General features: G+C 44.4%; 1 protein-coding gene across 2 annotated transcripts in view; it reads right to left on the reverse strand.

The window, feature by feature from the left end:
* The window catches only part of ATXN10 (ataxin 10), a 162,022-nt gene that overhangs the window by 115,597 nt on the left and 30,328 nt on the right, over positions 1–16,097 (reverse strand). The window contains exon 3 of one of the 2 annotated variants that reach the window (XM_073621910.1): positions 14,955–15,037. The exons of the other annotated variant lie outside the window; for it this stretch is intronic. Within the exon in view, the coding sequence (XP_073478011.1) occupies positions 14,955–15,037 (83 nt within the window). The remainder of the gene's footprint in view (positions 1–14,954; positions 15,038–16,097) is intronic. 2 annotated transcript variants of the gene reach the window in all.

A 16,097-nucleotide genomic window follows, 5' to 3' on the forward strand; every position in this document is an offset into this window, starting at 1 on the left:
TGGTTTGTGCAGGGTGTGTTTACCTTTCAACTTTTGCTTCCTAAAAAAACTGAGGATTGCTGGAAGTGGGAGGGGTCATATGGGGATCTTGACAGCTCTGTTTGCCAATGTCCAATCACTAAAGGTGACATATAACTAAGCCAGCTATTAATATACCTGTACTGTACTTCTTAGCACCTGAATTTGGTATCAATCTTATTTATTTTGTGTGCAGTAGAGCTCAGAGTGAGAGAGGAGGAAGCCAATCAGCTGTACTGCAGTGCAAACAGCATACTGATAGAAGGAAAAAGCAGAGTGACTGAAAGAGGAGATCATCAGTCTGCTTCTTCTTGTTTCTAGTGTCCAGTTACAGGCTGGTGAAAGAACAAATACCTGTTAGGGCTCATTCATACCAGATGCATTAACCACTTTGGCACTAGAGCATTTTTAATTTTTTTTTTTGCAGACATGTAAAAATCTGTAATTTTGGCCATACAATTACTTACAACCACCAGAAAACTATATATTTTCTGAAAGCAGAGGCCTTGCAAAGTAAAAATATAGTAGTAGCTTTTTTTTATGTTGCACGATATTTGTGCAACTGTCTGTCAAATGCAAGTTCAGGAAAAATAAAGAAAATTAATTTTAGTGCGGACAAATAGAATACCCAATATTTTGGTAAAAGATGGGGTTACATTGGGTAAAAAAAAAAAAAAAAAAAAGTCTCCTTAGGTGACACGTTAAATAATCAGTTCAGGTTTAGTAACAAGTGTGAAGTTTGGGGAACCAGCTAGATCGCAGGACACAGGCTTTGCAATCAAAAGAAGCTTTATTAGGCTGGGTTCACACTGGTCCGACAAACGCTCCGACATTGGGAGCTCATGTCGCATGACGTGTGAAATTTAATGTTTCCCTATGGGAGCCGTCCTAACTGGTCCGACACAAGTCGTTCCGACTTTAGAAATGCTCCCTGTACTACTTTGGTCCGACTTTGATCCTACTTCAGCCTATTGACTATCATTGAAGTCAGATCAAAGTCGGATTGCCGTCTCGCATGATCCGACTTCGGCACGCGACTTGTGCTCAGATCATCTTGAGGGGGAACTCCGCGCCAAATTTTAGATAAATATCCGGCATGGGTTCCCCCTCCAAGAGCATACCAGGCCCTTGGGTCTGGTATGGACCTTGAGGGGAACCCCCTACGCCGAAAAAGCGGCGTGGGGGGGTCCCCCCAATCCATACCAGACCCTTATCCGAGCACGCAGCCCGGCCGGACAGGAATGGGGGTGGGGACGAGCGAGCGCCCCCCCCTCCTGAACCGTACCAGGCCGCATGCCCTCAACATGGGGGGTTGTTGCCTTGGGGGAGGGGGGCACGCTGCGGCCCCCCCACCCCAAAGCACCTTGTCCCCATGTTGATGAGGACAAGGGCCTCTTCCCGACAACCCTGGCCGTTGGTTGTCGGGGTCTGCGGGCGGGGGGCTTATCGGAATCCGGGAGCCCCCTTTAATAAGGGAGCCCCCAGATCCCGGCCCCCCACCCTATGTGAATGAGTATGGGGTACAGCGTACCCCTACCCATTCACCTAGGAAAAAAGTGTCAATTTAAAAAAAACACTACACAGATTTTTAAAGCATTTTATTAGACAGCTCCGGGGGTCTTCTTCCGACTTCGGGGGTCTCTCCGGTTCTTCTCCACGCTCTCCGGATCTTCTGCCGGGCTCCTCAGTTCTCTTCTGCTCTTTTGCCGTTCTTTTGCTAAAGCGGAGGAGCCTGGTCTTCAATCTTCTGCCTTCTGCCTTCTGCCCTCTTCTCCTGATGTTGACACGACGCTCTCTGGGGCTAGAATGCTCTCTGTGCGCTCTGCTCTGACTTATATAGGCGGTGACCCCGCCCCCTTATGCCGTCACAGTCCCTGGGCATGCTGGGACTGTGACGTTTTAGGGGGCGTGGTCATCACCCGATGACCACGCCCCCTTATGCCGTCATAGTCCCAGCATGCCCAGGGACTGTGACGGCATAAGGGGGCGGGGTCACCGCCTATATAAGTCAGAGCAGAGCGCACAGAGAGCATTCTAGCCCCAGAGAGCGTCGTGTCAACATCAGGAGAAGAGGGCAGAAGGCAGAAGATTGAAGACCAGGCTCCTCCGCTTTAGCAAAAGAGCGGCAAAAGAGCAGAAGAGAGCGGAGGAGCCCGGCAGAAGATCCGGAGAGCGTGGAGAAGAACCGGAGAGACCCCCGAAGTCGGAAGAAGACCCCCGGAGCTGTCTAATAAAATGCTTTAAAAATCTGTGTAGTGTTTTTTTTTAAATTGACACTTTTTTCCTAGGTGAATGGGTAGGGGTACGCTGTACCCCATACTCATTCACATAGGGTGGGGGGCCGGGATCTGGGGGCTCCCTTATTAAAGGGGGCTCCCGGATTCCGATAAGCCCCCCGCCCGCAGACCCCGACAACCAACGGCCAGGGTTGTCGGGAAGAGGCCCTTGTCCTCATCAACATGGGGACAAGGTGCTTTGGGGTGGGGGGGCCGCAGCGCGCCCCCTCCCCCAAGGCACCACCCCCCATGTTGAGGGCATGCGGCCTGGTACGGTTCAGGAGGGGGGGGGGGGGCGCTCGCTCGTCCCCACCCCCATTCCTGTCCGGCCGGGCTGCGTGCTCGGATAAGGGTCTGGTATGGATTGGGGGCGACCCCCCACGCCGTTTTTTCGGCGTAGGGGGTTCCCCTCAAGGTCCATACCAGACCCAAGGGCCTGGTATGCTTCTGGAGGGGGAACCCATGCCGGTTTTTTATTTAAAATTTGGCGCGGAGTTCCCCCCTAAAGTTTCATACCAAACACAGTGCCGGCATTGGCGGGGATCCAAGTCGGATCCCCGTTCATTGAAAGTCGGACACATGCCGGCTTCATGTCGCAGGGCAAAGTCGGATCCAAAGTAGGACGGCTGTCGTGTCGCACCAGTGTGAACCCAGCCTTAAACTTAAACAGCTAAAAGCGATCTACACCACACCGACGGCCAGGGTCAGGGCGAATGGCGTGATCTCAGACCAGTTTCCAATCACCAACGGGACGAGGCAAGGGTGCCCTCTATCGCCCCTTCTTTTCGCACTCTCTCTCGAACCCTTTCTGTGCCACATAAGGCTAAACCCAAACATATCGGGAGTTACCATAAACCAGTCACAATATAAGGTGTCTGCGTATGCAGACGACCTTATGTTCTCAATCACGAAGCCAACGATATCACTCCCAAACCTATTTAGGGAATTTGACTTATATGGGTCCCTCTCAAATCTGAAGATCAATTTCACCAAATCAGAGGCTATGGGGGTGGGAATTCCTAAACCACAACACTCGCTTCTCCAATCTAGCTTCAATTTGAAATGGACTACGACCTCATTAAAATATCTAGGTACACACATACCACAAACCTTGTCCAAACTATACGAGTTGAATTTCCCACCACTTTTAAAAAAAGTCCAAGCTCTCTTAAACCAATGGGGCACAGGACTGCACTCATGGCTGGGACGCTGCAACATACTAAAGATGTCTATACTACCTAAATTCCTTTACCTTATGCAGGCACTACCCGTCGCGATACCCTCGGCTTATTTCAGGAAAGTACAATCGCTCTTTACGACATTTGTCTGGGCCAAACAGAGACCACGACTCTCTAACAAAATACTAATCCTCCCCAAACAACATGGCGGACTAGCACTCCCTGATGTGCGTACATACTACCGGGCAATACACCTAGGAAGATTGATAGATTGGTGCCGTCATACCGATACCAAACTTTGGACTCAGATAGAACAGAAACAAAGTATAGTTCCACTCCGGAGAGCCCCTTGGTGCTGCCCAGCAGTTCCGATTGAAATCAAGAAACACCCTCTAATAGGAAACACCATACAGGTCTGTGCTCGTCTTCTGCCCCGTGCATCCCTGTTCTCACCAAATTCTCCCTTATACCCAGTACTGGGAAACCCTTTGTTTGCGCCAGGCCTACAGGACGCAATCTTTGAGAGACTAGCTGGAGAGGGTTTTTATCAAGCCTCCCACTTTAGCATTGGGGGGAGGTGGAGGACGAGCGCAGAACTTGCTGAACCTACGGGCCTTTACCACCTAGATTTCCTGAGGGCCCTCCAACTGAGCCATTTCCTCAAATCCATTCAGCCCCCCTCGAATGCCCTACCACCTACCACATTTGAGGACCTGTGCTCGACGCCGGGGGTGTTACAGCATACACTCTCTCTGACATATACCTTACTGAACACTCCCACACCAGATTTCGTACCACCAGGCTTACTTAAATGGGAGAAGGCACTAAACTGTAATTTTAACAGTACCAAAAGACAGCAAATTATTAGATTCACACACAAATCCTCGATATGCGCCAAAACCCAAGAAACGAATTACAAAATTTTAACACATTGGTATAGAACCCCAACACTCATACACAAATACTTCCCAATGACACCTGAACTCTGCTGGAGATGCCAAGCAGAAAAAGGGACATTATTACACATATTCTGGTCGTGCCCTAAACTGACGAACTTCTGGCATACAATACAGACAATTATACAGAAATTTACAGACTATAACATTACTAATGACCCGGCATTTTTTCTCTTACATGCATCCAATATACCCACCAAAATATATAAAAAGTCTGTGCTCCGCCACCTTCTGGACGCAGCTAAAGCCTGCATACCGCTCCACTGGAAATCCCAGACACCCCCAACTTTAGGCTTGTGGATCAAAAAAGTAGAAGAAATCAAAAGAATGGAAGACCTTATACACACAGCTCAAAACAGACAGGAAAAATTCTCCAAGACATGGCAGTTGTGGAATATGTTCATTTATTCCAGCGAGGGCCAAACCCTGCTAGAGACCTGAATAACCCTCCAATCAACCACATGGTAAATTAACAAACGAGACACACATCTGTGTCACAAGTACAGTCATGCCTCGGAGAGTTCTTTAAATACTCCGTGATTGCGAGGCATGTGTCCACTCCCCCCTTTCTAGCAGCCTTGGTCAACGGGATTTTGCCAATACCTCTTGGTAAGGCGTAATGTACCTGGCTGGACCTAGTCTCTCAATAAGCTCATCTACCCGGGGCATGGGGTAGGCATCAAATCTTTAAACTTCATTACGTTTCCAGATTGCAGAAGCGCAGAGTCCTGTTGGGCTTCGGTACCAACACAATCGGGCTTGACCATTCACTCACACACTGCAATTCTTCAATAATCTCCAGGTCTAACATCATCTTCACTTCCTCTGAAACGGCCTTCCTTTGAGCCTCTGGGATGCGGTAGGGCCGAACAAAAACTTTGACTCCTGGTTCCGTGATAATATCGTGCTCTATGACACTAGTTAGCCCTGGCAAGTCTGAACATTTTTCTTTATTTCTCTGCAAGAACTCCTTTGCCTGCTGACTTTGGATTTTAGACAGGGTATTTGCTACTTGGACACTCTCCATCCTAACCTGAAGCTCAAGTCTTGCACCAGCCAGGGAGGTCACCAGTTCCATGTCCGTCCAAGGCTTTAACAAGTTTACATGGTATATCTGATACGGTTTCCACTTGCCTGGCTGGTGGACTCTACAATTTACCTCCCCCATTTTTTTCCACAACATCAAAAGGGACCTTGCCATCTTTCCACAGTGGGAATCAACACCGCTACTCGATCCCCCACTTGGAACTGCCTTATTTTAGCGGCCCTATTATAGACCCATCGTTGGGTCTCCTGGGCTTTTTGCAAATGTTCCTTAACCAGTGGCATCACGCTAAGGATCCTTTCCTGCATTTGGGAGACATATTCAAGAACACTCTTATGCTGAATAGGTTCACTTTCCCATGCCTCTTTAACAAAGTCAAGTAGTCCGCAAGGTCTCCACCCACACACCAACTCAAAGGGCGAAAACCCTGTGGAGGCCTGGGGAACTTCCCGGATAGCAAACAGGAGAGCTGGTAACAGGCAGTCCCAGTCTTTCCCACCCCTTTGTACCACTCTCTTGAGCATAGACTTAAGAGTCTTAATAAAGCGTTCTACAAAGCTGTCCGTTTGGGGATGGTAGACTGATGTGCGCAGCTGTTTAATCCAGAACAGCTTGCACACATCAGCCATAACCCTCCACATAAACGGAGTGCCCTGGTCCATGAGTAATTCCTTAAGAAAACCAGTCCATGTAAACAAGTAGAATAATTCAAGGCCTTGGAGGAGGTATTTGGCAGGTGTAGCGCCTCAGGATATCGGGTGGCATAGTCGAGGATCACCAGTATGTAGGAGTGACCTCGAGCCAACTTCACCAAGGGACCCACTATATCCATGGCTGTCCTTTCAAATGGGACCTCAATTATGGGCAGAGGGACCAAAGGGCTCCGGAAGAGAGTCACCGGGTGGTGGGACAAGAGGTACAGTATTTCTTTACATCTGCTTTCAAACCAGCTTCATCATCTGGATCAACATTCATAACATTCATAACAATTGGCAGTTCAGGGTCAACAGCAGGAACAGAGGGGTTAGTTTCTCCACAGTCTCTGGACCCAGGGTTACCATGCTTTCGGAGTCCAACAAAGCCCTGGCAGGGAGGTGGTTCACTCGAACTTCACACTCAAAATTTCCCCTCACCAAGGTCAAGATGTGTGGTGCATACTTTATGGGCATAAAAAGACCCCCTCCGGAGAACCCCGCATTCAACGGGCTCCTCTTGCAGTGGGCAGTGTGCCTGGGTATGGCCCCAGGAATGACATCGCCAACATTGTACATCCTCTCTGAACAGGAACAGAATGCTGAGGAGGTAACAGGAGTGACTCTGGGCCTTCCGGGGTGTTTGTTCCAGGGCTTCATGGAACATCCTTTCGAAGGGCAGCAGTTCATTGATTAGGCTGTGGCAGACTGGGCCCTTGGCAGGGCCAAGCAGATAATCCACCACTGTATATCGTTCCACCATCTCGACAAGGAGATTCACTGTTTTGGGGTCTCCATGGCTGACCCACCGTTGAAGGTCGTCTGGCAGGGACCTCAGGTATCGGTCCAGCGTGGCCCGCTTCACAATTTGGGGGCCAGACAACACCTCGAGCTGCAGCCATTTTTTTACAAGTTGCACCAAGTCATGCATTTGCGACCGGGGTGGCCGATCTGGACGATACTTTCATTGGTGCAGTCGTTGGGATGCACACCCTGGATGCACATTTACAGATACGTGCAGAGCAACAGGCGTTACAATTAATTTTTTGTTTTTTAACAAATGTTTATTTTTTCCCTTTTTTTAAATTTTTTATTTAAAAGAGTAACTCCACTTTTGCTTAGAAACAAATATTCCCCTCTGGGTGATCTATGTACATTGCAGGGATTTTGAAAAACTTTGTTGCAAATTCCTACCTTTTGTTATTCTGAAGAAATCCCTGCGTGTTGCTCTGTGCCCCTGTTCAGTGAGTCTAATGGGAGCATACCTTTAGACGTAATTTCTTATTGGGAGTATCTCACAAAAAATGAGATTTTTGATGCAGGGGATGCCTGAAATCTGACTTGTCTCTTAAGTGCAGACTTCTGGAGAAATCAGTGAGCCAAACACACATGCAGGAAACGATGTTTCTGGGGAAGGGGGGCGTTCTGTACACATTCTGTGTACAGAACGCCTCCAGGTAGCCATATTGCATTTACTGAAAATGACAGCGGCTGTGGATTGAAAAAGAAAGGTACATTTTTAATAACATTCAATTACAATATGACTTGTGTTACAATTGTATATGCTATATTTTTTTGTTTGCGATTTTTTTCCCCATGAAAGTGGAGTTGCCCTTTAACTTTATTGCTATCACAAAGGGTTAACAAACCCCCATGTGATAACATTGGGCATGTGACAGGAGGTCTAATAGACCCCAATATCTCCCCTGCCCTCCAAAGCATCTAACCGAGCAAAGATCTGCATCTGCTCTTTTTAGCGCATTTGCACCACTGCCTTTCCTTGCACACCAGTGGCCGGTGAACAAGCCCGAGGGCTGCCCATACATTATACAATATTGCTTTAGATTTACCAAAATCATATAATATGAGGTCAAACCTAAACACTTTAAATTTGTATGCAATCAGGCAGGCACTTGCACTACATAATTGAAGGAAAATCTAAAAGGAAACTGAATTAAAAAAAATGTAAAATATATAGCCAACCTAATGCTTCATGTACACTTGAATTTAGGAGCTTTTGGTGCTTTTTGGTAAAGCTCCTAAATCCAATTCCATAAAAGCCTATATGTCAATGTACACACAGGCTTTTAGCAGAGTCTAGGATTCAACCTCCCTCTCCTAAACATGGAAGAATTGTGTTCAGGATAGGAACATTTTGACCGGTGGCCACAGGAAAATACAAAACACGGCAAAATCGTGGAGCAATTTTGCCGCAGCCGTGGTGTACACGAAGCTTAAGTGTTACTGAACTGCAGCAGAGAAAAGACAAGTCTCCTGCCAGAGAGGGCTGTGCTGTGTGGCAGAGATGTTTATATGTCTGGATGAACACAAATACAAATCCTTTGGTGAGTAAAACAGCTCCTATATATGTATTAATTCTGTACATTTAACGGTTTGCCTAGCGTTTGGCTTTAAGGGATTCTTTTTGTTTCTTTTTGTTTTCGGAGCTGTCCTTTAATTCATCTTTGTTCTGCAGACTGCCTAAACTAAACAGTATTTGAAAGGGGAACAAAAGATTTAAGTTAAAAGAAACAGCTATTAGAACCGGGGAACAGTGAAAAGCTGGTTTTAATTTTCTATAGTTAATAAATCACTGCCTCTTTAATGATAATGCTGCTGCTCGCCTCAGTAGGACCAAGACGGGAATATATACTTGCTTGTGACCACAGATCTACATGTATTGCCAACGACTGCACACAGCACTTCCCAGCATCCTCCATCCTATGGTACATACTGAACTTCCTCTGGTAATTACAAGGCCGCAATATAAGCGGTCCACAGGGGGATGAAAAAATTCTATTTCATCACTTGTTGTAGCAGTCACCAAACACCACCTGACCTAACCATTCACTGGGAGAGAGATGCAGAGTAGGAAAACTACTGACTATGATCAGTCTGCAAACTTTGGGGCATAACACACACAAGTTCTATGCAGTTGTTGCTGAACATTATGTACACCAGTGATGTAAATGTAGATAACGTGAATGTACAATTTTGAATCTCCTTGAAGAAAAAAAAAAACAGAAAAAAACAAAAAGGACTTGAAAGACACAATATACAATAATGACTATTAAAAAAAAGTACATATTTCAAAGACAAAGTGTTGTGGTTTTGTGCAATATTTCTATTTTTCTTAAAAAAAACAAAAAAAAAAAAAAAAAAAAAAACACATTTTGTTATTACAGCCAAACTCCAGTTCTGAATATTACACAGCTCTGCCATGCAGCACAGTCCTATCTGGCAGAGAAGACCCAATTTTTCTATGATGCTGTTAAGCAACACTTACTGGTCTTGTCCCTCCCCCTAACCTGTGTCTGGATAGGGAAAGTAGAAGCAACAGACTGATGAGCTCATCTTTTCAGTCACCCTGCAAGAAAAGATGGGACTTTAAATGAGGTGGGCACCATTTGGCCAAGAAGCATCATAGCAGCAATTGAAGTATAAAGTAGAGCGTCTATACAGGTAAAAAAAGTCATGCATACATTAATATCATCAGCAATGGCCAGTTGTAAAACAACATACATATAAAATGAACAATGGGTAATAAACATGCAATACATGGGCATCTGGTGTACCCTAGGAGTAAAAGTATAATATTTTTTTCAACTTTTATCTGGTTTCTCCCACTCTTTTTTTCTCTCTCTCTTGCCTATTCCTTTGACTCTCATCACTTGCTGGCTTTTCTTTGCCATTTTTCCCTTTCCCCCTTCAGTCTCCTATGTCCTTACTACCTTTGGCTCAGGCTCTCTATTCATACAGAGACATATACATATCATTAGTACTTAAAGTTCCACCCAAAAAAACCCAAAAACAAATCATTAAATGTGCACGAAAAAAAATAAGAAAACATTTGGAGAAATTTTTTCTTTTTACTCACCTCTTTAATGCCTGTTGCTAGGGGGTCCCTCGTAATCTGCCTCCTTCGGCGCCTGGGCTCCTGACGTCACTTCCCTCGGCGCAGGAAGGGAGATCAGCTCTCCTCCTCCCCCTAGGCAATCATCTGGGACACGTGACAGGTCCCAGATGATTGCGTGGCCAGTCACGGCGCGTGGCACGTGCATGCGCAGTGGATGCCCGGCTGTGAAGCCACAGCCGGGCACCCAGTTACAATGCCGGCGCCGCCGAGCGGAGGGGGAGATGAGCGCGGCTTTGTTCCCCCGCATTGCTGGACCCAGAGACAGGTAAGTGTCGGATTATTAAAAGTCAGCAGCTGCAGTATTTGTAGCTGCTGACTTTTAATTTTTTTTTTTTTTAAGCGGAACTCTGCTTTAATGCATTATTATACTTATTTACGCCTACAGCTTTCATTACATATTGACCCAGTGAGATTATTGGGGATACACTCTCACATGCGCACCATGCCTGTCTTTTGGTTTGCCCCACCGGGGTCCCGTTTGGCTTCAATTCCTCAGCTCCCGGGTAAGATACCTGCTGCTGCCTCTGGGAACCGCACACCTGTCGTTTTGGCCTCATTTAGTGGTGAGTATGGGCCCCTACATCATGGCTCCCATGCTCTGCAACTACTTTATCAATACTATACCACCTACCCACTTATTTTCTTCTATCTTAGGTACATCCATACACGCATGGACCCCTGAAGAGCGAGTTAGGTCTCGCAAAACGCGTCGGGTACACTAGATGCCTGTGTATCACATGTTTTTACTCCTAGGGTACACCAGATGCCCATGTATTACATGTTTATTACCCACTTACGTACCCATTGTTCATTTTATATGCATGTTGTTTTACAACTGACCATTGCTGATGATATTAATGTATGCATGACTTTTACCCGAATAAACGCATATACTTTATACTTCAATTACTGCTATGATACAATTTTCAGTCAATTTCAACCACTTTCCATCCACCGCAAATTGCAAAAATGATAGCAAGCGATCACCAGTAACTAAGCAGTATACCCCCATAAGTTCAGTCGACTACCAGAATTCAGTTAATTATGAAATTGAACCTGGACAGTACATGGACAGCTTCAGTACAGTTTATTGAAAGCCCAAGTCAAAACACATGGTAATTTCTCAAAACCAAACAGATTTTTCTACCTACAAATTGGGCAATGTCTAATTCATCTCCTTCAGGTTGAGGAAAACCATAATTTTAGGTGTTTGAATACTTTGCCATTTCTGCAATTAATGGAATCTAACGTTCGATCTCTCTATCAAGCCACGTGCATGACTGGCTTAAAGTAGTAGTAAACGCCACATTATTACTTTCTTCCACTAAAATCATTCAGAAACAATATACATGGTGCGAAATGTACATTTAGCCTAAAAACTTTGCTGTTGCGTAGAAATCTGGCAATATTCACCTCAATGACGTCACTGGTGCATATTTGTGGTGATCCATGGAATGCTCTGTGGGCCATCAGTCTATTCAGGAAAATGCTGTGCCTGCATCATCCCCTCTCAGAGACACTGCATTACAATCCCCAGATAGTACAGGCCCATAAACTTCCTGAAACACCCCATGTGATTAATGCAAATGCACAAGATTAAGGTTATTACTGACAGAAAGGGCGTAAGTAAAATACACTTTAGAGGCAGAAGACAATAGATAAAATGGTGCAGGCTTCAGCTGGGAAGCATGAAACTGAAATAAGCCAGAAAAAAATTCAGAAAACAACCGAGGGGGATAATTAATAAGGCAGAATGTTGTAAAAATTAGGTATATTTGCATCAATACAGGATGGTATGTGTATGCAGGTAACAGTAGCAAAGTACCACATCCTGTATTAGTCTAAATAAAATACTTGAAAAACCATGGACTTTATTATCAGGCACCAAATTACACTAGATTCTTTAAAAATTCATAATTTAATCACAAAATTTCTAAAATATAGAACTAGATTTAAAATATCACAGTAAATCTGCTATCTAAATTGAGCTAATCACACCAACAAAGGCACCAAAAACCCATCCCAATGTGTAGTAGAAGTGCCAGGAATTTACAGCTGCCAGTATCCAGGCAGGCTTGGTGTGAGTTGATGTAGCTTGTTCAAGCTCTACATGTTTCGCACCACAGCCCTTCCTCAGGAGCTTTCGGAAAGCTCTCTTTCCTGTTTGGACCTAAGGCGGTCTTGGTCAAACACTTTACACGTCAGGTTTCTAGCAAAAAACTAAATATCTTTGATTGTATTAGATTTGGCTAGCCTAGTCGAAGGGCAGAAACTCAGCCCAAATTTCAGGACATCCAACTCTTGTTGGTAAAAAATGGTAGGGAGTTAATTTAAAATGATTGTATGTTATGCTTACCTGCTCTGCTGCAGTGGATTTGCACAGAGCAGCCCAGATCCTCCTCTTCTCGGGTCCCTCTTCTGTGATCCTGACCCCTCACTCCTGTTCCGTGCCCCACAGCAAGCAGCTTGCTATGGGGCACCTGAGCTGAGTCCCAGCTCCATGTGTCCATTCAGACACAGAGCCCCGATCTGCCACCACCCCCTCTCTCCCCTGATTGGCTAGCTGACTTTGACTGACAGCAGGAGCCAATGGCGGCATTGCTGTGTCTAAGCCAATCAGGAAGGAGAATCTCAGACAGCTGAGACATTCATGGACATTGCTCGACAGAAAGGGACCTCAGGTAAGTATAGGGTGCATTAAGGTGAACAAACACAAACCTTTACAACCCCTTTAACTGCCTACCATTTTTCCCAACAAGAGTTGGATGTTCTGAAATTTGGGTTTCTGCCCTTCCACTAGGCTAGACAAATACGATACAATCAAAGACATTTACTTATTTGCTAGAAACCTGACGTATAAATTCATGTTTGACCAAGACCACCTTAGATCCAAAGCAGAAAAGAGAGCTTTCCGAAAGCTCTTGAGGAAGCGCTGTGGCGCAAAACATGTACAGCTTGAACAAGCTACATCAACTCACACCAAGCCTGCTTGGATACTGGCAGCCAAAAAACTTTTGGTGCTTATACTACACATTGGGATGGTTTTTTGGTGCCTTTGTTGTTGTGATTAGCTTAATATAGATACAGTTGTATGCAAAAGTTTAGGTACCCCTGACAATTACCATGATTGTCATTTATAAATATTTGGGTGCTTGGATCAGCAATTTCATTTTGATCAAATAACTGAAGGACACAGTAATATTTCAGTAGTGAAATGAGTTTTATTGGATTAACAGAAAATGCGCAATATGCATCAAAACGAAATTAGACAGGTGCATAAATTTGGGCACCCTTGTCATTTTGTTGATTTGAATACCTGTAACTACTTAGCACTGATTAATTGGAACACACAATTGATTTGGTGAGCTCATTAAGCCTTGAACTTCAAAAACAGGTGCATCCAATCATGAGAAAAGGTATTTAAGGTGGCCAATTGCAAGTTGTTGTTCTCTTTGACTCTCCTCTGAAGAGTGGTAACATGGGGGCCTCAAAACAACTCTCAATCGACGTGAAAACAAAGATTGTTCTACATTATGGTTTAGGGGAAGGCTACAAAAAGTTATCGCAGAGATATAAGCTGTCAGTGTCCACTGTGAGGAACATAGTGAGGAAATGGAAGACCACAGGCACAGTACTTGTTAAGGCCAGAAGTGGCAGGCCACATAAAATATTGAAGAGGCAAAGGAGAAGGATGGTGAGAAAGGTCAAAAACAGCCCACGGACCACCTCCAAAGACCTAGAATATCAACTTGCTGCAGATGGTTTCACTGTGCATCCTTCAACAAATTAGCGCACTTTGCACAGGGAGAAGCTGTATGGGAGAGTGATGCGAAAGAAGCCTTTTCTGCACACACGTCACAAACGGAGTCGCTTGAGGTATGCAAACGCACATTTGGACAAGCCAGCTTCATTTTGGAATAAGGTGATGTGGACTGATGAAACAAAGATTGAGTTATTTGGTCATAACAAGGGGCGTTATGAAAGAACACAGCGTTCCAAGAAAAACACTTGCTACCCACAGTAAAATTTGGTGGAGGTTCCATCATGCTGTGGGGCTGTGTGGCCAGTGCCGGTACTGGGAATCTGGTCAAAGTTGAGGGTCGCACAAATTCCACTCAATATCAGCAGATTCTTGAGAATAATGTTGAGGAATCAGTCACAAAGTTGAAGTTACACCGGGGCTGGATATTTCAACAAGACAACGACCCAAAACACAAATGCAGAGGAACAAGTACAATGTTTTGGAATGGCCATCCCAGTCCCCAGACCTGAATATCATTGAACATCTGTGGGGTGATTTGAAGCGGGCTGTCCATGCTCGGCAACCATTAAACCTAACTGAACTATAGATGTTTCGTAAGGAGGAATGGTCCAAAATACATTCATCCAGAATCCAGACACTCATTACAGGCTATAGGAAGCGTCTAGAGGCTGTTATTTCTACTAAAGGAGGCTCTACTAAATATTGATGTGATTTTTCTGTTGGGGTGTCCAAATTTATGCACCTGTCTAATTTAGTTTTGATGGATATTGCGCATTTTCTGTTAATCCAATAAACCTCATTTCGCTACTGAAATATTACTGTGTCCTTCAGTTATTTGATAGATCAAAATGAAATTGCTGATCCAAACACCCAAATATTTATAAATGACAATCATGTAAATTGTCAGGGGTTCCTAAACTTTTGCATACAACTGTAGCAGATTTCCCGTGATATTTTAAATGTATTTCTACGTTTTAAAAATGATGTAATAAAATTATTATTTTTTTAAAGAATATATACTGGCTATAATCATTTTCAGGATTTGGGTGGCCGAGTTTATTGCCATTTTAATATTTCCACAACCAAAATATTTCCAGTCAAAGTACATACCCACTAAAAATGACTCAGAACAATTGCTTGAAGAACTAAGCACTTTGATAAGTGAGACAGTCTCCTCGATCAAACCCACATTTCTGTTATAAACATAAAAAAAAAAAAAAAGAGAGAGAAAGAAAGAGAGAGAGAGTTTTTACAAAATGAACAACAAGTTATTCCGTGACAAAAGCAAATGACTGTCACACTTCCCAGATAGTCCACCCATTGCCCCCACAACTATCACTACACTTAGAATTTGGGACTTGGCATGGACATCATAATTGGCAGCAGAACTCTCTCCGCAGTCCACTACTACAAAATCCCAATTCCCCCATATCTGGATGAGAGAGCTTTCCAAACACAGAGTCCGCTGTGACTATATTATGTTGCCAAAGGCAGCAAAGTACTTGATATTTTGGAAATAAGAAATAGATGGGGTGAACACACCCCTAGAATTTTGGAGAGGGTTTCATTTGTATGGCTTGGTCAAGAACCTTCCAAAACCATTACAAGATTCTCTTAATCTGATAGATACAAAAATTCTTGTTCATTTCAGGTTCCGGGACACTTTTCACCACCATCCTACCACATTGTTCTGTCTATCAAGCACAAGTCTACTCAGATTTATGGAGTATCTGTAAAAGCTATACCGAATTGTCACTGTAAAACTGGCTATACATTGTACAAATTTCAGGCGGTTTCTGAGGAACTAGATACAATTTGCTTGGTGGGTGGCTTTGTCAGCTGCTTCCTGCCCAACATTCCTTAACTGAAAAAAACGATAAAGCTGGTCAGAAAATTGTTGGCAAAAAGTGGCTGCATCCAATTAGTATCAATACAACATGCACAGCAGGAGAATTATCCAGTATGGATAGAGAAATCCGCTATATTTTTTTTTCTTCAGTTTGTTGACTGAACAAAAAACAAAACCACCATCAGTGTATGGCCAGTATAACATACTGTGAGGCTAAATTCACACTTGTATAAACTCTGAAAAGCAATCAACAGTGGATTGCTTTTCAGAATGTTGCCAAGTCACTGTTAATGAAGTTGTAAAGGCAGAAAGTTTTTTATCTTAATGCATTCTATGCTTTAAGATAAAAAACCTTCTGTGTGTAGCAGCCCCCCCCCCCCCCCCCCAATTACCTACCTGAGCTC

Source organism: Aquarana catesbeiana, linkage group LG03 (genome assembly GCF_042186555.1).
Source record: "Aquarana catesbeiana isolate 2022-GZ linkage group LG03, ASM4218655v1, whole genome shotgun sequence".
NCBI lineage: Eukaryota > Metazoa > Chordata > Amphibia > Anura > Ranidae > Aquarana > Aquarana catesbeiana.